Source organism: Struthio camelus, chromosome 12 (genome assembly GCF_040807025.1).
Source record: "Struthio camelus isolate bStrCam1 chromosome 12, bStrCam1.hap1, whole genome shotgun sequence".
NCBI classification, from domain to species: domain Eukaryota; kingdom Metazoa; phylum Chordata; class Aves; order Struthioniformes; family Struthionidae; genus Struthio; species Struthio camelus.
The window spans coordinates 25,498,768-25,523,717 of NC_090953.1; the positions used below are offsets into that span (position 1 = coordinate 25,498,768).

At 48.0% G+C, this 24,950-nt stretch overlaps 2 protein-coding genes and 1 long non-coding RNA gene across 5 annotated transcripts in view; 1 reads left to right on the forward strand and 2 right to left on the reverse strand.

The window, feature by feature from the left end:
- Window positions 1-13,657, reverse strand: part of CSNK1G1 (casein kinase 1 gamma 1) — a 126,676-nt gene extending 113,019 nt beyond the window's left edge. Inside the window, exon 1 of one of the 2 annotated variants that reach the window (XM_068958239.1) lies at window positions 13,537-13,657. The gene's annotated coding sequence lies outside the window, so the exon portion shown is untranslated. The remainder of the gene's footprint in view (window positions 1-13,536) is intronic. The other variant, XM_068958237.1, reaches the window with a different exon arrangement.
- Window positions 13,658-13,820: 163 nt separating this feature from the next.
- Window positions 13,821-22,414, forward strand: LOC138068909 (uncharacterized). Its single transcript, XR_011143767.1, has 2 exons — window positions 13,821-14,706; window positions 16,276-22,414. It is a non-coding gene; the product is annotated as an uncharacterized lncRNA (long non-coding RNA).
- PCLAF (PCNA clamp associated factor) lies at window positions 15,401-23,252 on the reverse strand. Of its 2 annotated transcripts, XM_068958705.1 has the most exons (5): window positions 23,125-23,252; window positions 22,970-23,050; window positions 22,752-22,899; window positions 20,796-22,007; window positions 15,401-15,835 (listed from the first exon to the last, which is right to left on the reverse strand). In XM_068958705.1, the coding sequence occupies exons 1-4, from the start codon at window positions 23,174-23,176 to the stop codon at window positions 21,950-21,952; spliced, it is 339 nt and encodes a 112-aa protein (XP_068814806.1). In that variant the 5' UTR covers window positions 23,177-23,252; the 3' UTR covers window positions 15,401-15,835; window positions 20,796-21,949. The 2 variants fall into 2 exon arrangements, with proteins under 2 accessions (XP_068814806.1, XP_068814807.1); XM_068958706.1 differs by lacking the exons at window positions 15,401-15,835; window positions 22,752-22,899 and having other exon boundaries at window positions 21,570-22,007.
- Window positions 23,253-24,950: the final 1,698 nt, after the last annotated feature.

Below are 24,950 nucleotides of genomic sequence, written 5' to 3' on the forward strand. Positions count from 1 at the left end.
CCTTGCTAAAAGTGGGGTTTAATAGTCCAATTTCTGATAAGACTAAGTTTTTCCTCAGGCATAGATCAGTAAGCTGGGAGACTCAACAAGCAAGCCACAGTTCATCAGCCATGACACGAACACAAGCAAAGCAGCACCAGCGAAACATTGCTATCATCACGACGTACACCTCACAAAATTAGAATGGCACACAGCAAGGCATCAGTGTGCACATACTTTACTAGTTGCTGCCACTACCCAGTTCTGGGCTATTAGCTGATTGCGGTCTGGAAAGGAATGCTCGATTGTCTGCTGGCCACAACCCCGCACTAGCAGAGCTGAACAGAAGCATTATGATCACCTCCTCCCACTTTCGGCATACAAAGGTGGAATTTCAAGAACTTCTTTCATTCTAAAGGGACAGGGAACTTCATGTTCAACGTCTTATTTGCCCCTTCTTTCTCATTTTTATCTGTCTGATTTCAGTTTCTAGCCGTCCCATTTTGAAATGCCTTTACACATAAGTCGCAGTATCTTGTGCGTCAAATCTCCTTTGAATATTTACAGCATGTGAGATCTGTAGGTAGGTACAGTATGCTCAAGATTTCCCCTCCTTCTCATCTGAGACATCACTGCAAGCCATCCTTCAGGGCCCTTCAGAAATATGGCTGCCCTGCCAACCCTTCCAGTATTCCAAAAAGGAAGAAGGTCCATGAATTTGGGATAACTGAACACTTGAAGTAAGAAATGCCCTACTGATGGTCTACCTAGCCCGCTACTCTCTCTCCAACCATGACGATCACAGATGCTATAGGGAGCAAGAGCCTGGCCAGTTTCTGCAGCCTGCTCCCCTCACGCTCCCCAACCAGCACCCGCAACTGTTGCATTAAAGACGCCAGTATGGGCACCCCTGCCCAGTCCCACTAGTATCCGTTTTATGGACCTGCTGTCCATGGATTTATCTCAACCCTTTCTGAATGCATCTAAACTCGCAGCTTCCACAAACTCCTGGGACAACAAGACCCAGATTTTTGTTGCCTGCAGTTTAAAGAAGCGCTTCCAAACTAAACAGTCGCAGATTTTTTAGTTCCTCCTGGAGAGGCAGCTGCTCCGTTGCCTTCAGTTTAACACCTCTTCTCTGTATGTTCTCCAACTCCACTAAAGATGCAGTGACCAGAAATGCACAATGCGATAGATTTAGTCAGGCATTCATGCACTGAAACTCACTCAACTTATTACCCAACAATCCTAATCTTTAATCAGGTTAATATTTCAGCCCTCCTAAAAAATGAAACGATAACATGTACTATCTGTAGCAAGGAGGAGAGATCAACGTGCCAATAACAACTGACTCAATGGCAGGGAGACTAGATAAGTCCTGACAGTCCCAACTGGCAAGCAATGCCCATGCCAAATAATAAGGTTTTTGCCCACTCATCTGCAAAGAGTTTCTTTCACAAGCCAAAAAACCCACACCACTCATCGCACTCCTAAACATAAGCAAGTACAGCAGACACTTGAAAATCCTGTTCTACTTCCCAGCAGCCACCATTTCCATTCAGCTGGCAGTCTACTACCAGCCTCAGAAGAGTCTAGCACTTGAGAGGATGGTAGAAGAGCTCAAGAAGGCTGATTATACACGGAAGGGAACTTCTTCCTCACTGTCGCCTGATAAATTATGTATTTAATTAGAATCAGTCTTAAGGAGAAGTTGAACATCAAGGGTAAGGCAAATAGTCTTACTTCATACAAGGAGGCAAATTCACACAACAAAGCAGACGCCAGAACTGTCCAGGGCTGTACACGCTCACATGCGAAAAACTTCTCCCAACAGCTAGAATAAATCACTATTTTGTACAGATAAATTTAACCTTACCTTGAAGGCAAATATTACCAGGCACAAAGTTAGGAAGTTGCATCTGTATGAAGCCACTTAGAGTCAACTTCCACTCTCAATCACTAATCTTCAATGTAGTTGGTAATGAACGTTTCTAATTGTCAAGTAATCCGCACTATGTCAAGTCATATAGCTCATAGCTCTGTCTTCCGTGAAGCCTTAATGCTCATTGGTAAGGATCACGTTGTACCAGTAGATCACTGAAGGTCCTTCTGAACTGCATCCAGATATCGAGTTAATCACTGCCAACAGCAGCATCAGAAACGCCAGCAATTATCCAACATAAAAAGCTTTTCATAGTTATAGATCCCCAAAGCTCTGTCCACCACAGAAATGTAGCCTTTACATTTTGATACTGATATCTACAGATAAGTAGAAAAGGTCCTTGTAACACAAGGTCATACCTAGTTTCCTAGAAGACTAATTTTAGCCATCTGTGCCTCAGGCAATTCTATTAGTTACTTGAAGAAAGGCTACTGGTGTTGAGCGCTGGTACAAGGGTAAGTCCCTTATAACTCCATTTAATTGCAAATGATCTCAAAACTATTAGCAGGGAGCCCTACCTTAATTCAAAGAGGAGACAGATTTAAATACTATACAAAACTAGTATCGGGACACTGCGATGCTGTTTAAAGATAGGTTTGCTCAAGAGGTGTAAATTATTACTACATTCAATTTTAGAGCTGGTAAGAGATCAGTTCAAGAAGATTTAACAGATGGGGTTTCAGCACAAATGTATTTTAGAACACCTCCTTAGCAAGCATATTTCCTACTCTAACATGCCTCGTGCTACAATTACAGCATGCTATAGAAGAGCTGATCAGCTAGAACGCAGGGATTATTCCAAGCTTTTGTAAATGTTACCAGAGACGGATTGAACAGTTTGTGAAGACAAGTTCCAGTTTACCAAAAGGTGTCACAGTGAACAGCTTTGTGAAACATTTAATAATTTTCAAAGCCAAAATGATGGTGATGACTCAGATTCTCTAGCAGTAGCATTAACTGCATTGGGTCTAAAGATCAGTATCAGCAGAAACCCACAGAAGTAGCACAGCACTCAACTGAGTTTCAAAGTCCAGAATCACTGCAAGCTTTCTACATGAAAAAAAGTTATAGAACTTAGAATCACAGTGGAATATCTAGAAAGCCTCAGCCCTGCAGGCCTTCACAAACCCTGAAGGATCTATTCCAGTACAAGAAAGCCAAATATGAGTGTCTACTGAATTATCACCTTTCATGGAGGGAGGAGCGAACAGGACTACTGAGATCACTGTGGGGGGAGGGGGAATCAAAATGAGTTCAAGGTTTCTTGCAGAAGATGTTGAGTATATATTGGCCAACTAGATGCCTGAAAGTCACGTTCCATTCCTTAGAGCCTTTGAAAACGAGTCGCAGCAAAGAGAGCTGCCTCACCATCCAACCTACAAAAACAACTGTGTATGGGATGAATCTAAACCTCTTTTCGTGGTATCCCCAGCCAAGAGGATGCAGAGAACCTCAAGTCCCCCAGCCTGTATGCTGCATGCCAAAACTCTGAGCTATTACCAAAAAGTTACCCCGCAAACCCTGCCTTAGATCATGTTGTCTGCCTAAAGTTGAAGCACTTAGTTTTCTGCAGAGACCAGAAAGAACAGAACAACTGGTTCTAAAATACCATGCTCCAAATCATAGATCTTGACAAGTGAAGGAACTCTGGCACGCACAATAACGACTAACATTTAGAAATGCTAAAAGACACTAAGTGCCAGTGCTGTATCCTGTAAATCTAGACAAAAACAAAGGACTGCATATTGGTTTGGAGCCTAATATCAGTCTTGGATCTTAACCACTGAATATCAATTTCAGCACAGATATTCTTTCCACAACAGCAGAACACAGACCAACTAGTAATTTACCATCACTGTTGTTGCATCTATCACCAGTAAAACTGAAGCCTTAGCGCTGCCAGCACTGCACAGAGCTATTTCAGAAGCAGAAACTTGTCAAAACCTTTCCAAACAGAGGACAGCTGGGAAACAATATCAGATGCTTTAAGCACCTGCAGTCCTGATCTTAGTTGCTGGAGGATCATCCAGAGAACCTGAGGGCCTCCGAACCATCTAACCTGGCACTGATGCTCTGGCACTAGTTAAGCCAGCTAAAATAGCCCATTGGGCAGGCAAGAACCACGCTGCCTCGTGGAAGCACACAGAGCATGCATTTCGGAAGTGTTTATTTCCATCTAAAAAGTTTTTTAATGCATACATTGCTACAAGGCCTCCCTCCCAATGTTAACCAGTAGGCTGCTATCCACTACTCCAACCCTGCCAAAAGCGTTTTGCCACAAAGCAACAGCAAAAGTGAGTCTTCACAAGCCTCCTAAAGGCGAGACCTTTGAAGCCTAACTGGGACTTGAAAAAGAGAGAACTACAAAGTACGTGGTCTCCATCTCATTAGAATAAGGAGTTACAGGTTAATAAGTTTCATTTGTTCATTGAAGCTTGTTCCTTTAAGATCTAGGAAATAAAACCAAGCTGTAGAAACTAGCCTCACACATTACAAACAACTAGAGACAGTTACAAGGTACCTAAGGACAGCCAGACTAGCCAAAGTAGCCTTGCTGCAGGATTTAAAACTGAACAGCTTATCACAGATTTCAGAAAAGTTGACCTGTTTCAGGCATTACACTTGCCAGAATCTTCCCCGTCAAGAGAACAAACTTTATAAGCCAAATTTAGAGGACTTCCTCTCATTTGCTTAATAGACCTAAACAAGCAGAAGTCAGATCGGCAAGGAATTCCGAGATTCACAAGGAACGAAAGCTTGAAGACTAGCGAGTCTTTTGAGACACTGAGATTGCTACCCTTCAGAAACTTACCTACAGAATTTTGACAAACAAGCAGTAATAATTCAATTTGTTATTTTCTTCTGTTAAGTGCCCTCTATTAGCATGAGAGCTTAAAAAAGAAAAAAAGACAGACTACATCATTTAATTTGCTTTGTTATTTCTGCAAGCCGGATGTTACCCTTATTACCGCCGTAACAAGGGTGAGTATTTGAGAAAAACCATGCAGCTTTAAACCCCATAAGCACAGATCTTCCGCTACACAAAGTTATGAATTTGCTAGCTTCATAGCAAATCGCTAAGATCAAAGTTTCCGTATTTTACACCGTAAAACAAATAACTAAGAAACAAGTACTTCAGACTGGCTCTCACAGAGTTTAAGTATGCTTCTCCTACAACTTGATTAACCTAGTTTTGTCACCAGAGCACAGGGGTTCCTTGTGAACTAGGAAAAAGGAGTAGCTCTATAGAAAGCTTGTATTCCAGAGTTTTCTTAGCATCATTACGAGCTACACAAGCTCATCAAGCTTTGTCAATAGAAACAATACATTAAAACACATATATGGGACAGTGACTCCTCAAGGTATTTAATAAATTACGTGGCCTCCTCTAATGTACCACGTGCAGTATGGCCAACTCGTCTTAGAAGACTACAGAAATGTGACAGCTTCAGAAGAGGCCAACAGATTCAGGACTGGAAAGAAAACTTCACTTCTTTTTAAACGCCTGCACTTTTCCCAGTTTGAAGGAATGTCATAATGTAATCATAAAAAAAAAAAAAAAAAAAGAAAAGGAGCATAGCAGAGGAAGACAGGAAAACAGCTTTCCCAGTCTCACAACTGAATATCCCTAAGTCCTGCATTAAGAGGGTCAAATCCATGCCATTCAATTATCTTCTACAAAGCAGGAACTGTGAGACTAATCTTCAAGGTAGAACTGCTGTCAACCCACGAGGCTATTAAGTTATTATCCAGAGGAGATTTGATCACAGAACAGCAAACTAAAACAGAAGTTTCAGACAGGTAAGAGACACCTGTCCATTTTCAAAAACGAGCTGCTCTGAATACATCTTGCAGGAAGAAATAAGGCATGAAAAGCCAAGAGAAAAAACAGCAACAAGTCTCACACCGATTAGTATTTTACTGTTTTGCCAGCTTCTAGAAATAAGCGGTCTTCCAAATGGTAGGGTCTGCTGAACCAGAAATCAAGTATCTATTTCAATATAAAAAAAACATTTTGGCAAGGAGTTAAAATATCTTCTCCTTCTATTAAAAAAAAGAAAAGAAAACTCTAGGTGGACTTAACATAGAATACAGTTCTGTTCTAGGCACAAGACTGAGCATTTACCTTTCAATACCATATTCTGTAGACTGTGCCTTCCACACCAGCATCTCTGCTGCTTTACTCCGAAACCTTCAATCTTTCCGGCTCTCTGTAGGTCAAGGTCACCACTGCCATAACTTCACCAAAACCAAAAGCTTTGCATGGCTCAAAAGGGCGTATACATGCATGGATAATGTAGAACAGTCAATATAGTAAGTGTCATGAGGCTGTCATTCACACTGTCACCTTCTAATTAGTCAGACGCAATTCTCAAAGCATGAGGTTTAGACCCACCATGTCCCAGAGCAATTCCCACATGCATAGGACAGCCAGGTGAGCAAGCGCAGACAATTGGAGGGATCAAGGCTAACCTTCACACTTGAAACACGGGTCAACCCTTGCGGACTGGAAGGCGGTCCAGGCTTCAATCTTGGAGGCTCTTCTCCACAGCCATTACCGTTCTGCGGACCTTTTATATTTATTTCCATAGCACTGCTGGCAATGAGAGGAAGGCAACCACCACAGCCACATACCTCCAGGGGAACTAAAAACCGGTATCAGAACCTAATTTGACTTGAGTGATCTAGTTATAAAGCTCAGATACCAGGCTTGACACAGGACCAACTGGTGACCACTTGGTGCACGAGTACAGGCTCCTAAATAACATAGGGAAGAAGCCATTGGCTGTGGTTCACAAGTGTACCACCAACACAGGTGGGAGCCAAGTTTCTGTAAGCAAAATTTAGGCTGAGACTAGGAAGTCGATGACCAAGAGTTCTGTGCTAGCGTTTCAAAGAATTGCTCCCACATAGGCTCAGATTCATTTGGAACTGAGAAGTTTCTGAACCACTGGGAGCCCATACAAGCACAAGAGGATCAAATCAATCAAAATAGCACCAGGACAGTGGCACTTTAAATCAAGATTAAAGACCCCCCCGACACTTCAAAACAAGAGCAAAGAAAGCCAGCAGGCACAGAAGAGCATGTATTTGAGGACGGTGAAGCTTTTGGGGAAAAGAAATGAATAAGAACTTTATCTCCTCAAAAAAAAAAACTAACAAGAAAAACCCTAGAGGTAAGAGTTGGCAATATAAAATCAGAAGCTAGACAATCAATACAGTACAAGTGAAATAAATGGAAAGACAAAACAAACACACAAATGTGTTTCTACACAAATGCTGGAAGTCGAGAAGAAAGATGGAGAAACTCAGATGCCTATTTGTAATGTGATAATATGGATGCAGGAGGAATGCTGAAAACATAGTGGAGGGCAAACAAATCGATGGGAGACCAATACCACATTTCAAATTATACAGGAAGGACTAAGGAAGCCTTTAGAAGATCTAAACTTTCTTAGCACACCGCATGGTTCAAGTCACATAAGTTTAGTGTGTCAGCAAGAAATGCCCTGTAGATGAGAATTCTGGGCGTAAACAAGAAAAACACAGTATGAGCCACCCAAGCAGCAATAACAATTGACACACTATCACCAGAGGGCTGTACAAACAGGAAAGCCAATATTAAATAGAGATTTAAAATGCTCCATGTAAACTGTGCAAGTGTCATGTTGATATATAATGCCAAGACTAAGTTCTTAAATAGTATAAAGAACTCCTTCCTGACAGCGCATGAGAGATGCAGCAATTCTTGACTTCATCTTGAACAGTCAGTAGACTATTAGTAAGAGCCACTATCACCCGATCTGACCATATCACAGAAGTAATAGAAGCCAACCGATCCAGTACAGTAAGGCTAAACTTTGAGAAGGAAGCTACATATATATATATATATATATATATATATATATATATGTATGTATGTATGTATGTATACACACACACACACACATATATATATTTTTTAAGGAATTATATTTGGCAACCACATGTAAAATCTTTACAGATGGCATGAAAAATATCTGAAGATACTATTCAAAAGCTCAAAGCAAGTGCACTTCAAAAGAGACTGACCAAAAAAGTCATGGGATTAAGTGCTAGGACAGGCAGTTATTGGATGATGTCTCCCAAAAGTTAAACCGTGTTTTACACTTAATTCGCTAAGCCTTGTTCACTTCCGCTCTCCTCTTCTGGCCACAGTAAGGCAAGCCAAACAAAGTTTGAGGAGCAGCTTACTAAAAATCATAAGAACTAAGATCTTTTCAATGTGCATCTGGAAAAAGAAACCTGCCAGAAAGTCAGCCAAGCAGATAAAGTTCTGGAGGGGGGCAAAAGGACCACTCAGAAGTCAAGACCAGAACAACCACCTCACTTTACATCCATATTCACTATAGAGGAGGATGGGGAAATTCCCCACATTGTTCTTCTGTATGGAGGGACCATGAGAGGACCCATCTCCAAAACGAAGGGTCTGTAGGAGGTTACTGACCAAGCTGCCAGAGTTTGACGGCCTTCACTCAGAAGCACTGAAGGAACTCGAGCATAAAACAACAAGGTGACTAACTCCACGTGCAGCTTCTTGGTTAAAGCTGTGCTGGGATACCTGAAAGACACTTGCACCAGTTTTTAAAGATGGATTCAGAGGCATCTCTGCAACCACAAACTACGCATCCAAACTGGGCAAATCGACAAAGCTGTCCTAAAAAAAACAGACTAAGCGGACACAGGGATAATTATACTTTATAAAACGAAGTCACGTCTCAAGAGTCAGAGGCTGTTGAGTTCTTTTTTCTTTCTGAAGGAGTCGGAGCACAAGCACAAGGAAAAGGCAGCTGATTCACTTTATTAAAAAAAAAAAATATGCACACACACACACACAAAATGATAAGATCCTTCACCAAAGCTCTTCAGGAAACTCAGCTGCCATAATATAAAAGGAAAGATTCTTCACATACAAAAATAACTGGCTAAAAAAGATAAGGGCATGGAAAAGACAGGCATCACTGGTCTGTTACCTAGCGGAGGGGTGTCAACACAGATTCTGCTAGTTTAACTATCTTGAACTGTGTAAGAGAAGGTAATACTAAAATGACAACATTTGCTACTCTGAATAATTTAACTTTATCAGTAAATAAGAGCAGTGACTATAAGGAATTGCAGTAAAATCTTGCGATACGAGTGGGTGATAAAACTCAGCAAAGCACATCTGGAACTATAATCCTAACTTTAAAGTAAAAAAAACCAAAAAAACAAACAACAACAAAACAAATAAATGACAGACTGAACATAAGCTAACCCTCAGGAATGAGATACCAGGGCTCTAGCAGAGTATTCCACAAAAACAGCAGCTCTGTGGTTTTTTGATCACTACTGAGCAAGTGGAATGCCTGTAATTATGAAGAAAAGAAAACAGAACAAAATACAAATCCACAGCATATCATGTTCTCTAAAGAGGCACCTGCATCATAAACATCATGTGCTGATCTGATCGTTGCTTTTGCTAACCCCCTCATTCACCTCTGCTGTCCCTCCTGCCATTCCTATCTCAAGGGGCCCAGACTACAACCGCAATGACATGACGAGCAAGGAGGAGAAAGAAAGGAAAGGCCAAACAAATTAGGACAATTCAGCCTAGCCAAGAGACTGCTGGGACAGGAAAGCATAGTTTCCCAAAATTAAGAGGAAAGTGAGGAAACTACTGGAGAGAGTCCAGCGGAGGGCTACCAAGATGATTAGAGGGCTGGAGCACCTCTCCTAGGAAGAAAGACTGCGAGAGCTGGGCCTGTTCAGCCTGGAGAAGAGAAGACTGAGAGGGGATCTCATCAACGTGTACAAGTATCTGAAGGGGGAGTGTCAAGAGGATGAGGCCAGCCTCTTCTCCGTGGTGCCCAGCAACAGGACAAGAGGCAACGGGCACAAACTGAACCACAGGAAGTTCCACCTATACCTGAGAAAAAACTTCTTCGCTGTGAGGGTGACAGAGCATTGGAACAGGTTGCCCAGAGAGGTGGTGGAGTCTCCTTCGCTGGAGATATTCAAAACCCGTCTGGATGTGATCTTGGGCAATCTGCTCTAGGTGACCCTGCTTGAGCAGGGAGGTTGGACTAGATGATCTCCAGAGGTCCCTTCCAACCTAAACGATTCTGTGATTCTGTGAAATAATATGTTCTGAATTTGCTTCTTGCCAATTTTGGACATCTCCCCCTCCCCCCCGCCAGTTCTTGTTTGCTGCCTCTTCCAACACAAGCAGGTATAGCGTTCAGTTTTGTGACTCTCTGTACAACGTAGTGAATGTTGGGACAGTTCAAAGCAAGTGGACAAGTTCGTGGAACACAAATGTGAGGGTTACTACATTCAAAGACTACTACACCTGGCTCAGGAAGTTCATGAGCTGCTACAGTGAGAAAAACAGAGCAGCATTTCCCCAGATTAGCTTTGCTGTGTTAGTGCACTCCTCTCACAGTGCATCTGCTACTGGTTATTAGTAAACAGGATACTGGGCCAGATGGATTTCTGGTCTGATCTGGTATGACTTTTTATGGCATTACACAGGATTTCATCTGCTAACCTCAAAGCACGCAGCATCTGATTACTTCCTAAGAGTTGGAAATGAGTTTAAAAAGCACACACAAAAAAGGGGCGATCTCAGAAACCTAAGGTAAATAGCAACAGGCTGCAGACTAGGTTGTACTTACGATCTCATCCAGCTAATAATTCCTCTTGTGATGGAGTTGTGTGAACCTGTCTGCTGGATCACTCTTGCCAGAATATTTTCCAGCAGTTACTTTGGCAAAAGAAGTTGAAGTCTTGTCAATACAGAGGACCAGAACAGCATAAAAACTTCCAAAGAAGAAAAATATGGATGGAGCAAAACAAGACAAGGACACAGACTTCAGAAACATCCTAGCGAGAGCTCCTTCAGCAGTCTGGGTCCTGCCTGGTCAGTTATGTTCAGGGATTAGTTTATGCAAACACAGGCACAGAGCAGCACGAGAGATGATCAGGAAAAGAGAAACGACAAGGTTAACCTGCATAGTTTGAAAATAAGGAGCCAAGGGGGGAAACGGAGGGCTTGCTGAAAGCACTGAAGGAGAGAAAAGCTATTTTTATGAAGGACAACACTGGCACAAGAACAAATAGGTATGTACTGGCCACAGTCAGCAGAATTTGAAGCAAGTTCCAATCACTACAGCTGGAGGATAACAGATCAACCTAGCAAGAAATCCAGACTGTCCTAAAGCAGCATGGACAAGCCATTGAAAATATGCCACTACAGCCTTCCAGTGTAAAAAGCTGTGCCTCGTCTTTGCGACCCAACTGCTCTTCAGAACAAGTCTCCAGCTGGACTCTTCGCTGAGTTCAGAAAAAGGAATGTCAAGGCAGGCAGTGTCTGGAGAAAGAGTTGCATAGTTGCAAAGTTTAGATATTTATGCCAAACTTAAGTGTAAAGCACTGACTTCATCAAGCTGGCAGTCTATTATTTCAACAGATAGCAGTATTTCTGCCAAAGGGTTTCAATGCCACCTGCACCGGGTACCACTACACTAGGAGCAGAAACTTCTACAGCCAGAACAGAGAATTTCCAGGTCTTACTTGCGAGAATGCTGTTAAGAGTCTAACTGTACTTTAGAGCTAGACATTGCACATAAGCTCTGACCTATATTTCTTGATAGCATCAGGTCTAGCTTCTCTTCATATATATAAATTCCTGGAACAAGGATACAGAGCCGGACCCCAGTACAAGACATACTGTAAACCTGCAATGGAAACATACCTTCCGGCTCCTTAGAAATTTCAGTTATGGTTTAGCACAGCCCCACCACTACCTCCCGAGCTTTCTAAGTAGACATTTTTTTAATTATTAAGACAGAATTGCCCGTTTCCAAATACCATGACATTTAAAATCAAGATCCTTTCTCACCTAGTTGCATCTTGCCAGTGGTGACCTTCCCCATACAAGCACTCTAACTCGTATTTGTCAGCGGCAGTATCTCCAGTTCATTCCTGGCCGAAAGAGCTCTAATATCAGCAGGGCTTCAGATGAAGAACGTTCTTTATCTCTCTTTACAATAGCGACAGCTCACGTAATGAAACTAAATTCCAGTAATAAAACTAAATTCCAGCATTAATATTTGACTGCATAGGCGACACTTCCAAAACTTCAGCAACTGACGGACACAGCTTTTACAGCCTTAAGAAAGCAGTCTCTCTAAACTTGCAGCTTAAAGACACTCTCTGTACGTTGGAACGCATCTGTGGGAAAGCACCGCCGATATTTGATAAAAGCTTCAAAACGGGAACAAAGCTTACTCTTTTCAGTCCACCCATCATCCTCTTCCCAGCAGGCTGACAGAGACCAATTTACAAACACAGTGTTAAAGAAAAAACCTAACACTCCAAAACAGAGATGTAGAAAAGGTGGTTTATTTTGTATGTAAATAAAAGCCAGGAGCTGGGGAACTAAGAAAGGAAAAAGGCAAGTACCAAGGAGCTCGGGGAGTGGCAGCATAAGCCGGTTACACATATGCATTAGGTCACTGATTAAAAAAAAAAAAAAAAACCACACACACACACAAGTCTGAGATCACACCCATGACAGTGTGACTTCAACTAGGCCAATCTGAAAATCTGAAACTGATATGAGAAACGGGGAAGGTGCAAAAGATCATATAAAGTTAGGGCACAGGAGGCAGCAAACATTAACAATGAGCTTGAAATCCATATAGATCAGTTCATGTAAATTGAAAAATCAAGCCACCGTTGAGAAAGGCTGAAGAGAACAGCTGTCTGCTTTTATTCCTCTCAGTGAAACAGATCCTGAGCAGAAGACAAAAATCCTGCGAGTACCCTGGACAAGACAAGAGTCAAACTATCCCTGGCGCATAAAGTGCGATACCGTGACAAACGCCACATCTTGCAGATGGATAAGGGGGGATACGTTTCACACACATAAAGAAGTTATAAAAGTGCTTACTGTCACCTACAGCCTTTTTTTCCCTTAGAGGAGGGACTAGGATTAGGATTTTAAAAAGTTCCTGCTCAAATACCAGCGCTAAAACTCGTTTTTTGGCAGACGACGTGCTACGTGCCCAGGGACTTTGGCTGTGCCCGTAGCTAAGAGCAACGTTTTTAAGCCCATGCCGCTTACACAGGTTTCCACCCCTTCTAACCACATCACGGCATCTGCGTTTCTGAGAAACCAGCTAATAACAGATAAGCGCCCCCCCCCCAAAAAAAAACAATCCACAACCGCCGCGGGGCCGGCCGCCTCCGCGGGGGCACCGGGAAGGCCGCCGGGGCGCCGGGCAGGCCCAGGCCGCCCCCCCGCGCCCCCGGGGGCGGCTGCAGCGCGGGGGGCGCCGGCGCCGCCGCAGCTCGGCCTGGCGGCGAGGCGAGGCGAGCCCAGCCCGCCCCGCGCTCGGCGGCCGCCGCGCCCCGCAGCCCGGCTCCGCAGGGCGCCGCTTCGAGGCGGGGGGGGGGGGGCCGCGTCCCGCCGTGACACCCGCCGCCGCCGCCGGCCCCGCTCGCACCGCCCCGGGCCGAAGCGGGGGCGCTCGGCTCGGCACCGCCCCGGCGCGGCGGCCCCGCACCGTAGCTCGCCGGCAAGGCGGCCGTACCTGGCTCCGGCGGCGCTCGGCTGGGCTCCGCGGCCGGCGGCTCGGCTGGGCTGGGCCGGGCCGGGCCGGGCCCCGCCGCTGCTCTCCGCGCCCCGCCGGCGGCTCCGCCCTCCTCCGCCGCTCCGCGGGGAGGCCGCCGACCCGGAAGCGCTCGCCCGCCGCCCCGCCCCCGCCGCGCGCGCCGCCCTATGGCAGCACCCGGCCGAAGCCGCCGCGCCGCCCGCAACCGCTTCCGGGGCGCCGCCGCGCCGGGCTCGCCCTAGCAACCGCGTTCCGTTGCTACGCGGAAGCGGCGCCGCCCGGGCCTCCCTGTCCGCCGCCCCGGCCCCGGCGCCGCTGCGCGGCTGGGGAACCGCAGCCGGATAAAACGGCCGTTGCGGGCGCTCGGCAGCGGGAGGTTCGTGGCCCGGCGCCTCCCGGGGCCGCGGCGCCGCCGCACGGAGTCCGTAGCGCGGCGGCGGCAGGCGGAAAGCAGCCTCGGGAATCGTTGCGCCCTGCAGAAGGGCCGCCGCTGAGGAAACGCTACGCTCCAGAAGCAGAAGGGTGCTGGGGGCCGTCAGCTCAATGTTTATATGCTTTCCTGCCCCCCCCCTTTTTTTTTGGAGCCGGAACTCTACGTTTCCGCACCAGCCGGGTTTTCCAGGTTTCTTCACAATTCCAGCATTCTTTGAAAGCGTTTTAAAAACTGCGTGTGGTATTTGCATAGCAGCCTTTCCGCGGGTCTGGTGCGGAAAACCTTCGTTCCTGCCGGGCAGCTCGCTAGTCCTTGAGCTGATGAAGCACTCTCGTTAGCTGACCGCAGCAGCTGAGCTCTAGACCAGGACGTAACAAGTCATCGGCACGTAGCATCTGCTAGGAGTTAGCTGCGGATTAATTTTTAAAATGGCCTGGGAATTTTTGTTTAGATCAAGAACTGAAGAGTTGAAGGGATATCTCTTCCTTACCGTCTCATATTCCCAGCGCTGGGCTTGTAAATTCTCCTGGAGTGGTGTAGTTAAGTAGCAATACAGCAGAGTTTGGTTAAAAACTTGTGTTTCACCTTTTTGTTTGCTCCTTCTCTTTTGTTGTGTATTTGCAGCGTGCAGCTGACGTAGGAGCGTGTCAGGCTGGTTAGGACCATCCGACTGGAATAGCGGCAGACACTAGGGTTACCCTCTCCAATTGAGGCAGGTAAACGTTAGCACCGATTCCTGGGCACATTATTACTACAGAAAGGAAACTCCTTGCTTCTTTTTTTTTTGAAATTGCTGAATACAGTAAAGGAAACATCTCCAGTTGAGACGGACCGTTTTATTGCTGTGGGGTGATCGGTTGAAGCTGGTGGGCATAACAATAACCCTTTGTTCAGGGGAGAGAGAAAAGACAATGAAGCGCCTGTTTAGTTATTCTGTCGACGGGAGGCACTAGCCAAACACAAGCAGAGTTAGAGTCTGAGCAATGTGGGCAGCAGGGTTGCCCTGCAGGCCAAAAGCAAACGCAAAATTACCTTGCATCGTTTTGAGGAACGCTGGACACTTGTGTGCAAAGAGGAACAGCCAGAGACTGAGTCTCCTGAGAAAAGCGTAAGAAAGAATATTTTCTGGGTCCTGCCTGAAAGAAGCAGGGGGTCTGAAAGCAGAGCAGCAGCCTTCTGCCCTTCATGCACACAGAGCAATAGGATTGCACCAAGGTCTCATTCGTTTTTCCCCGATGGAAATAAACCCCGATGATCTTTCGTTCCAAAGCGGGAGGGGGAGGATATGTAGTTCCATACACAAAAGGCCACTGTAAGCTTCACATTTACAGAAATTAATAAAAGAGAAGAGGGCATCTTGTGTTTCAGATACTGCCTCCTTATGCCAAAAAAACTCAAAACGGCAGCGTCTGCAGCAGGGAGGCTTTATTTAGAGGAGTAAGAACCAGCATGTTATACATGCTATAGTCCAACGTAGTCTGACAATAGCTTTCAGGCAATTTTCTGACTTCTGAGACTTTTCCCAATAAAGTGGAATCTGGAGACAGAACCGTCAGCACGCTTGGCGGAGAAAATCTTCACCCAGGGGATGCTGTGAGCTCAGCGGTTTCGGCAGAAGTGCCGGGGCAGTTGGATTTCCCATGGCACGGTGGGACCGTGGCAACTCGACAGCTGATGGCCCGCTCTCCTCAATGCATAAATACCTCCCCTCCGTCCACTCCTTATGGCACAGACATCTGCTCGCCTCGCCGAACAGCTGCCTCCCCTGCATGGCCTTGTCTGGAATAACAGGAGGACCAATCTCTTTCCGGTCAGATCTGTCCCGTTGGGAGCAGAAAGCTCATCCTACACACAGGGGGAAAAAAAAATCTTTTTTTCTGATGCAGTGGCAAGACAAATCTACCAGGAAAAGCTTGTGAAATGCTATGAAGCTGCAGCATTTTGTAATCATCTCACATTAATTTTGTAATTAATTTTGCAATCATCTCGCATTACGACCCTAAAGGATGGGGTCGTGTCCTGTTACTCACTCCAGCTGCATTGCCTAGCCAAAGGTGTTTTTGTCACCTGAGTCTCCCAAAATATTGGGACCTTCAGAAATCTAGCCTCTTAGGGTCTAATTTCAACACTGAGATACTTCAGGAGATGTTTTGCAGGCGGAATCTAAGTGGCGTAAATCCAATGGGGTCAGAAAGCAGAGAGGAACAGATAGGATTTCTTAGCTTCTAATTTCCAAGCACTAGTATTTACCCTTTCTAAGCACAGTATTTTTGTTATTTTTACAGCTGGTTTTGGAGCATTCAAGAGAATCCACTAACCAATCATTCCAGCAATGAACTTCCTGCGACTTTCTACCCATCTCCATGTCCTACTCTTCCCCGTTTTTCTTCTTTGCCTGCCTTCCCCAAACAGCTGGCAGTGTGCACATCGGCTTTATGGTCCAAAATTCATCCAGGAGCCAGGACAAGCAATTGGCTGCTTACAGTGTATATCTATCCAGAAGACAGGACTGGAGAAGCATTGCCCTGGAAAGGTCTAAGTTGCCCCAAGCTGAGCTAAAAAGGAGCTCCTGCACCTTCTACACATGGGGGTGTGGGTGGGGCCCTCAGGGCTGTGACATTCTCACCTTCAAGGGTCATAAAAATAATTTGGACTGTACACAGAATATCCTACATGTTGGAGGTCTGAGAGTTGTGAAAAGGGAAGAAACCTTTTTTTGCATTTCTCAGGAGCAGGGAAGAATTCTGGGATCTTCTACTGAACCCCACCAGATAGTGCTGGTAACCAACCGGACCTGAGCTCAGAGAGAGGCACAACAGCATCTGTCGAATCATATTAGCTAGTGGATGCAGTTAGCTCCAACCAGAATGTAAAAGGCAGAAATATCTTGCAGTTGGAAGAAGCAACTAGAATTCACTTGTGAGGAAAATTTTAGGTTGGGCAGGCTACGTTACCGCAGGTCCTTGTTGCTAAAAAAGCAACGTATCGCTTACTCTGCAGAGACACATGCAATCTGTGACCTTTTACTGGAAACAAGGCTAAATGCACGTTGCCCAGGTCACTGGCACAATCAAGTGTTTGTTAGCTGGAGATGCTGCTGACATCTATTGTCAGCACTAGGTATTTTTTTTCTTTTAGTGGATGTTTGTAAAAAGGGTGTTAAGTTTAAAAAGTTGAGGTTAACACATTGGTCAATGCTGGGTTACAGCGAGTGGTCTTACCTTTGGTAGCAGCTGTCAGCTTGCTCCTCTTCTGTTATATATTTTATATAAAATATAATAACTTAAAAATCCTACTTACAGAGTGCACTCATGAGCACTGGATTTTAGCTCTTTTTGTATTTCTCTCTTCCTTCCCCCCCATCAAAAATCAGTGAGTTGCAGGATTCACATGGATTTAAACAAAAGAGCATTGTTATGACATGGCCCTACTGGAGAGAGTCCAGCGGAGGGCTACACAGATGATGAGGGGACTGGAGCATCTCTCCTCTGAAGAAAGGCTGCGAGAGCTGGGCCTGTTCAGCCTGGAGAAGAGAAGACTGAGAGAGGATCTGATCAATGTGTGCAAGTATCTGAAGGGAGGGTGTCAAGAGGATGGGGCCAGCCTCTTCTCCATGGCACCCAGCGACAGGACAAGAGGCAACGGGCACAAACTGAACCACAGGAAGTTCCACCTGAACACGAGGAAAAACTTCTTCACTGTGAGGGTGACAGAGCACTGGAGCAGGTTGCCCAGAGAGGTAGTGGAGTCTCCTTCCCTGGAGATATCCACAACCCACCTGGGTGCGATCCTGTGCAACGTGCTCTAGAGGACCCTGGTTGAGCAGGGGGGTTGGACTAGATGATCTCCAGAGGTCCCTTCCAACTTTGGTCATTCTGTGATTCTGTGATCAAGTATCTTTTTAAATTTAATAGGAATGGCCAGGGGACTAAGGAACTGGAAACTAAAAAGGGAAAACTTTGTAATTCCTGTAAAATTGTAATAGTGAGAAGAAAACATTAGATTTTCAGTTGATTGTTCCCCTGAAGAAGTTCTCAAAACATCCCTTTTGCCCAAAGCCTCTAGAAATCCTGTTGCATGGAGAAAACTTATGTTGCGCTGTGCAATATTACACTGAGTGTTGTAATATAGCTGATATATCCTTGTCTTAAATTCGTTTGCAGCATTGTATGTGATCCTTCCTTACCCCATTAAACTTTGCAAGTTCTGGATGAAAGCATTTGCAGCTGCAGATGGAAACTGTGCACGTGTTTGGGGGAGGCACAGTTTGGGCACAGAGAGAAACGGTCGCTCTCAGCTGGCTCCCTCTTGATTCAAGAAAAGGTTGAGTACTTCCTTCCCTCTGTGGCCTCACCACAGCTGCAAGGAGTCCCCAGACCCTGCTGTGTTTCTCCGCTTCATTTTGCAAGGTGTAAGTCAGCAGGGGAACGGGCTAACGGCACCTGGGAACTGAAGGTCCCAGGACCTCCTGGACGTGGAGGGTCTGTGTAAAGCAACTCTCACCTTCTTAGCAAGGCGTTCTTTGCGTTCTTCACCCGCGCGGCACCGCGTATGTCTATATATTCAATGCTTGACCTGCTTGCCATGTCATGCCTTGTCCAGAAAGTGTGCCCAGCTGCCCCCAGCGCAGAGGCCAGAGGGCTTTGGGCAGCGTTCAGTCCCAGCTGAGCCTGCGCACCTGCTCGTCTGAAACTGGCCAGTCTGTGAAGGTGTCTCCAAAAAATGTCAGTCCCTGTGGGAGAAGCGATGGGATAGGAGGAGGTCACAGATGCTTAAATCTATGTATTGCTCCTCAAGAGAGTTTGTCCTCTAGCGCTTTTCTTCGGTGCTGATACCTGCAGCTTCCCACCGGGATGTTCAGTGGTCTGTCCCTAGAGCTACCTACGCTGTATTTTGCACCACTGTCACTAAATTGGTCCGATTTCTATATCCAGATTAGGCGAAACCTGTGGCATCCACTTTTTTCTTTCTATAAAATTAAAGGGGAAAAGCTTAAAAGTGGAGAGCTTAATAAATAAAGTTGTAAAGTTTAATAGCTATCCTTGTAGGTGCCGTGCATTTTGTCCAAGAATTCCTGTTGCACAGAAAACACAGTGACTTCAGGTCTTCGTTTCAAGACTGCAGTTCCTTATACAAACATGAGGGTTTTATTTTAAATGTGCCTGCTAAACCTATTTCTTTATTAGAAGCAAAAGCTTTTTCAGCTGCTCCTTAATACGAAGGAGCAGGGTAGACATGTACCATGCAGGCAATTATTTCATAATTGAAGTCTTTTTGCGTATGCTGTTCACATCACAACTTGCCTTCCACAGTAAAAGCATCTTATATTCCGGTTCTGTAAGATGTTAGCTTTTTAAGGACTGTAGAGACTGCCTGTTAAGGCCTTCAGTGGAGATCAAAGCGCTATTCCTTGATCATCGGCCTGGGAAAGCTGTCTCGTGATTCACGTCGCTCTTGAGTGAATTTTGTCAAGAATAACTCTTATTCTTTCTCCCTTCCCCTGCTTACAGTTTCACAGGCCTCATGCTAATACAAAACGTGATCAGCATAGGAGTTAATGCTGCCTGCAGCTGATGGGCAGCTCTGATGAGGAAAAGCACAGTTTTATCTCAGAATGATCAAACTGACCAGATCACGTATTCAGCGACAGCCCAGCCTCCACACAGGAGGAGGAGATTTTCGTGGAAGTGCTCAGCAAAGCCGAGCGTGTCCCTGCGCGGGCAGAAAGGGGATGCGCAATGACACAACTGCACAAACAGCAACATTTCTGGGCTTTGGTCAGGGCCTCAGGGAAGGTTTCCTGCTGGCTGCCAGGCAGTTTTAGAGAAACAGGTCTAATATGTGATTGAGGAGCACATCCAGTTTGGCAGGTCGAAGCAGCAAAAGAAAGGCCAAGGGAGCACGCAAGAGCTGGTGCAGGAGAAGCAGCCGAGGAAGCCGCCCACGGCACCTCTAGCTTGGGATCTAAAGGAGCGTACGTACCAGGGACACCTATCCCCGGTCTCATTAAGTGCAGGCATGTGAACTCTACAGGCAATTTCCCCATGTAAATAAGCAGGAATATTACACACAGGGTTACGAAGTTGCAGGAGAATATTTTTGACGTAGCGGGAATTCATCCTCTGCCAGAGAGCGTCTAGAAGCTCCTGCTCCTCAGCTCTCAAGCTGCTGTCATTTCCTTATCGCTGCCGTTACAAGTCTGCCTGAAGAAAAACTGACCAAAGCCGATCAGTCCACGTTTATATGCAATACATGCAGAAATAACTAAGATCTTCCCAGTCTCCTTGTACCAAGAGACAGAATATATGCTTTTCAATTCAAAATGCAAGTTGACCCGTTTTCTCTATAACAGGCACCGAATGGTTTGCTACAGTAGATGCAGATAAGCATCTAGCTACAGAGCAGTGACTGTTCAGAGGGTTTTTATTTTACCAGCGCTGTGCCTCAGTTCCCTAGAAAAACCCATTATAAAACAAAGGTTTTGTTATTTTGCGTGACAATCGAGCTGAAGTAGCCTGTAGTTTTTACAAGATACTAACCCAAGCTTAATTTGCATCATCCCGTTAATTTACATCATTAAAATGTTTACGTTTCCACTACAGAAGAAGGAAAATTTTTACTTGCTCCCCCTCCTTTGAACTATTTTAACCATTTTCCTACGATATTCCTTCTTCTCCTTATTTGCAGGCTTTTAGGCAGAAGCGGGCTCATCAGCTTTTAGATGCTATCCCCTTTCACCATGGCAAAGGCAACAAGCTGGTCTATTAAAGCCGCCGCTAGATATCGCTCGTGTGCATTTACTCACCTTTCCACCAGCGAGCACAAGCTCAGCGATGCGGTGATGATTCCTGGTGCCTCTGAGAAACAGCAGAAGCAGAACCCAGGAGAGCAAAACCTCATTGCTCCTTGTCCACAAGACCTCACTCACTGTCCCCTAAAATACCCAAGAAGTCATGTGGTGGCCTCAGTCCACTCAGGGTAACAAATTTTATTTATTTTTAGCTGTTTGCTCCCTCCCTGGGCTTTCAAGTCGTTGATCACAGAATCGTTTAGGTTGGAAGGGACCTCTGGAGATCATCTAGTCCAACCTCCCTGCTCAAGCAGGGACCTCTAGAGCATATGCCTTTAAACCATCCAATCTGTTTTAATTAAACTTCACCTCTAACATCTGCGGACCTAAACAGCTTTGGGCAAAAGGCTGAAAGGAACTCCTTTTCCTCTCAACGACCTGAGGAATGGGCCTCTTTGTACCAGCACTTTGCAGTATCCTGCTCTAGTTAAGAGTCAGCTCCTTTCTCAAGCTCACTACCTTGCTCTCCTTCTGCAAACGCTCTTCTTTTAAGCATGATTGTTTTAGTGTTTCCCTCCAGTGCAGTGTTTTGAGGCTCTGGCCCCAACCCCAAGCCTTCCCCCTGCTGCTTTCTGATGCAGGCACATGCTATGTTTGTGTACCAGGTATTAACAAGTGACAACCTGCGCTTCCACGTCACCACTATTTTTGCAAATCCAGCTTTCCCATCTTTAGAGAAAGAGGGGTGTCATTACCAGTTTTTAGTTCAATAAAGACACGATACAGATATATTTTCAGGATGCTCGTGTAATAGAAAAATGAGGATTTGCTTTATAAAACGGAGCACAAATAGGGGGCAAGTCTTAGACAAGCAAAAAGCAAACAGAAGATGAAAACAGCACAATACGCGGGAGTCATCGAAGAAGTCAAGGAAACCAAGATAAAAATTTTGAGTGCTTTATACTGAATGCTAAGCTTCATAAAGTATATATTAATTCCATCATAATTGTCTTGCAGGCTCTCAAATTTAGATTTGAGGACTATTCCATAAAAAGCCTACATTTAGTTCTGTACAACAGCTGAACATAGGCATTAAAAAAATATACAACTGTACAAAGACCAGCTCAAGTACAGGAGACGCGCAGTTTATCATCAGACTAGGATCATAGCTACTCTTCTTCAGAGGAGGTGCCATCTTCTGTAGGATCTGGTGGCAGGGGGCGAACTCTGCAAAAAGCCATTTCAATTCAGAAGAGTTAGCAGAACTCAACCCGCTGTCGAGTGAAAGGGTCCAACGAACGGAGCCCTTTCCTAGGGGTCAAGCGACCTAAACTAGGTCGGTTAGCCCCAGAGGCGTTATTGCGCCTTGAGACAACAGGAGCCTTGGAGCTGATGCAAGCGATTTTATCCTAACGGCTAAAGCCCAGCACATGCTCTGCCTGCCGAATGGGAAGGACTACTTCAGCGCGGAAGGAATTTTGCACTGATCTAATCCTCGGTCGTTCTCTGTATTTCCTTCTCTAACCGGAGGGCCACATGCAGGTTCCCCATCGTTTCTAGGGAGCTGAAAAACGCAACTCTGATTTCAGACCCGAGTTTCAACCTGACTAACTTACCTGTATGACAGGGGGAGGGGAGGAAAAAAAAAAAAGGAGTTGCACAGTTAAGTAAGTGGAGCTCTTGCTTCTTCCAGAACACCCGGGGGAGAGGCAAACTGTTTCAGACGGGGACCCCGCACGTTCCCGTTAGTGGCATCACCCCCTTGTCCTCCTGCAGCCGAACAGTCTCCAAGGGAAGGGACGAGCGCTCCGCAGCGCCGCAGCGCCCCGCCTTCACCTCTCCAGGAGGCAGGACGCGCTCGGGAAGCCTTTCTGTTCGCCTGGGCCGTCCGAGGCGAGTGCGGCGCCCCCGCTCCTTGCCGCCGCCACGGCGATACGGAAGAGTTCCCCGCACAGCCGTGCGGCTACTCACCGCGCCGCCCCGCTGCCGCCCGCCGCCTCGCCGCCCGCCGCCGCCGCCTTCTCCTTCTGCGGCCGCCGCAGGAACTCGCCGATGCCCCTCTGCCAGGCGGGCGTCGGCCTCACGCGCACCGGGTTGCCCCCCACGGGGCGGCTCTCGGCTGCGGGGAGAGCGGCCGTCAGAGCCCGCCGCCGCCCCCCCCCCCCCCCGCGGCCTCCCCCTCCCCTCACCTCTCTTGGCGGGCGGCGGCGGCGGGCCCGCGTTGACGCTGCTGGAGCCCAGCACCTTCCGGGGAGCCCGGGCGGCCACCACTGCAAGCAGAGCGGAGCGGAGCGGTTAGCGAGCGGGCGGCGGCGGGACCCCGGCGGCCTCCCCCGCGCCGCACCTTTCCGGTAGGTCCCGCCGCCGCCGCCGCCGCCCGCTTTGGTGCGCACCATGCTGAGCGCAGCGGAGCGGAGCGGCAGCCGCGCGCGCTGCACCGGCCGCGGCGGGAAACGACGGCCGCTGCCGCCGCCGCTGCCCGCCGCTATTGGCCGCCCGCGGTCCCGATCCCGCCAATGGGAGCTCGCGGGGCGCCTCGCGCGCCTCGGTGCCCGCCGCCCCCCCGCGCGCGCCAAGAGCTCCCGGCGTCGGGCACGGCCGGGCGGCTCGGCTCGGCTCGGCTCGGCTCGGCTCGGCTCTGCTCGGCCCGGCTCGGCTCGGCCCGGCTCGGCTCGGCTCTGCTCGGCTCGGCTCTGCTCGGCTCTGCTCGGCCCGGCTCTGCTCGGCCCGGCCCGGCTCGGCTCGGCCCGGCTCGGCTCGGCTCGGCTCGGCCCGGCTCGGCTCGGCTCGGCTCTGCTCGGCCCGGCTCGGCTCGGCTCGGCCCGGCTCTGCTCGGCCCGGCTCTGCTCGGCTCGGCTCGGCTCGGCTCGGCTCTGCTCGGCCCGGCTCGGCTCGGCCCGGCTCGGCTCGGCTCTGCTCGGCCCGGCTCTGCTCGGCTCTGCTCGGCTCGGCTTAGCTCGGCCCGGCTCGGCTCGGCCCGGCTCGGCTCGGCTTAGCTCGGCTCGGCCCGACTCAGCTCGGCTCGGCTTTGGCCCGGCTCGGCCCGGCCCGGCTCGGTCTGGCTCGCCCGGGGCCGCCCGGCGCGGGCCGCGCCGCTGTCCAGGGGAGGCGCGGCTGCCCTCGGCCGCGGTCTTCTCGGCCGCCCCCGGGGCCGCGGGTCGGACGCTGGTCAGCGGCCGCCCGCGAAGGCGACCCGGGAGCTCCTGGCCGGGCCCGGGGCCGGAGCGGGGCTGAGGGCGGCGGCTCCGGCCCGGGCTCCCAGGCGCGCCCGGTCCGAGGCTCCCCCGCGCGGCCGGAGCCCCCGCCCGGCGCCTCCTGCGCCGCCCGCAGCCCGCTCGCCCCCGCGCCGCCCCGCTGCGGCCGCGGTGGCAGAGCGGAAACCCGCCGCGCGGCCCCGCCGGCGAAAGGGGAAACACGCTCCCCTTTTGCTTGCGGGGAAAGGAGGAAACTTGGGCCGTGCTGCAGCAAACTGAGGCTCATGCTCAGCTGAGCGTAGTGCCTCTGACAGCAACAAGCCTGTCCAAGACAAGAGGAGTTCGTTCCCTTCCCAGGCACTTGCAGATGTGAGGCGTTAGCTCCAGATAGTTTGGTTTCTGCCTACAGCATTTTTTTAAAGCACGTCAACGGGACACCCTGGCTGGAAGCACGGAAACCCCCACAATGTGTCACATTTTGGCCCAAGACTGCAGTTACACAGTCACTTTTTCAGCACCAGTGTGAGTTCAAGTGGTTTCCATATGCTTGGCTGGCACACAGTGAGCAGGGGGTGAGAACTGCTCTGGCTGAAAAATTGTATTTCTTCATGGTCTTTTCCAGCACGATCTGTTCCCCGAGCAAGCTCTCTGCAGGACTGTGTGTTAAGGGGGAAGGGAAAGGTTAGAGATCTTTTGTCCAAACTTGACATCCATAAATCCATGGGCCCTGATGGGATGCACCCACGAGTGCTGAGGGAGCTGGCGGATGTTATCGCTAGGCCACTCTCCATCATCTTGGCAAGGTCCTGGAGATCAGGAGAGGTGCCTGAGGACTGGAAGAAAGCCAATGTCACGCCAGTCTTCCAAAAGGGCAAGAAGGAGGAGCCAGGAAACTCCAGGCCTGTCAGCCTCCCCTCCATCCCTGGAAAGGGGATGGGACAGCTCCTCCTGGAGGTCCTCACTAAGCATGTGGAGG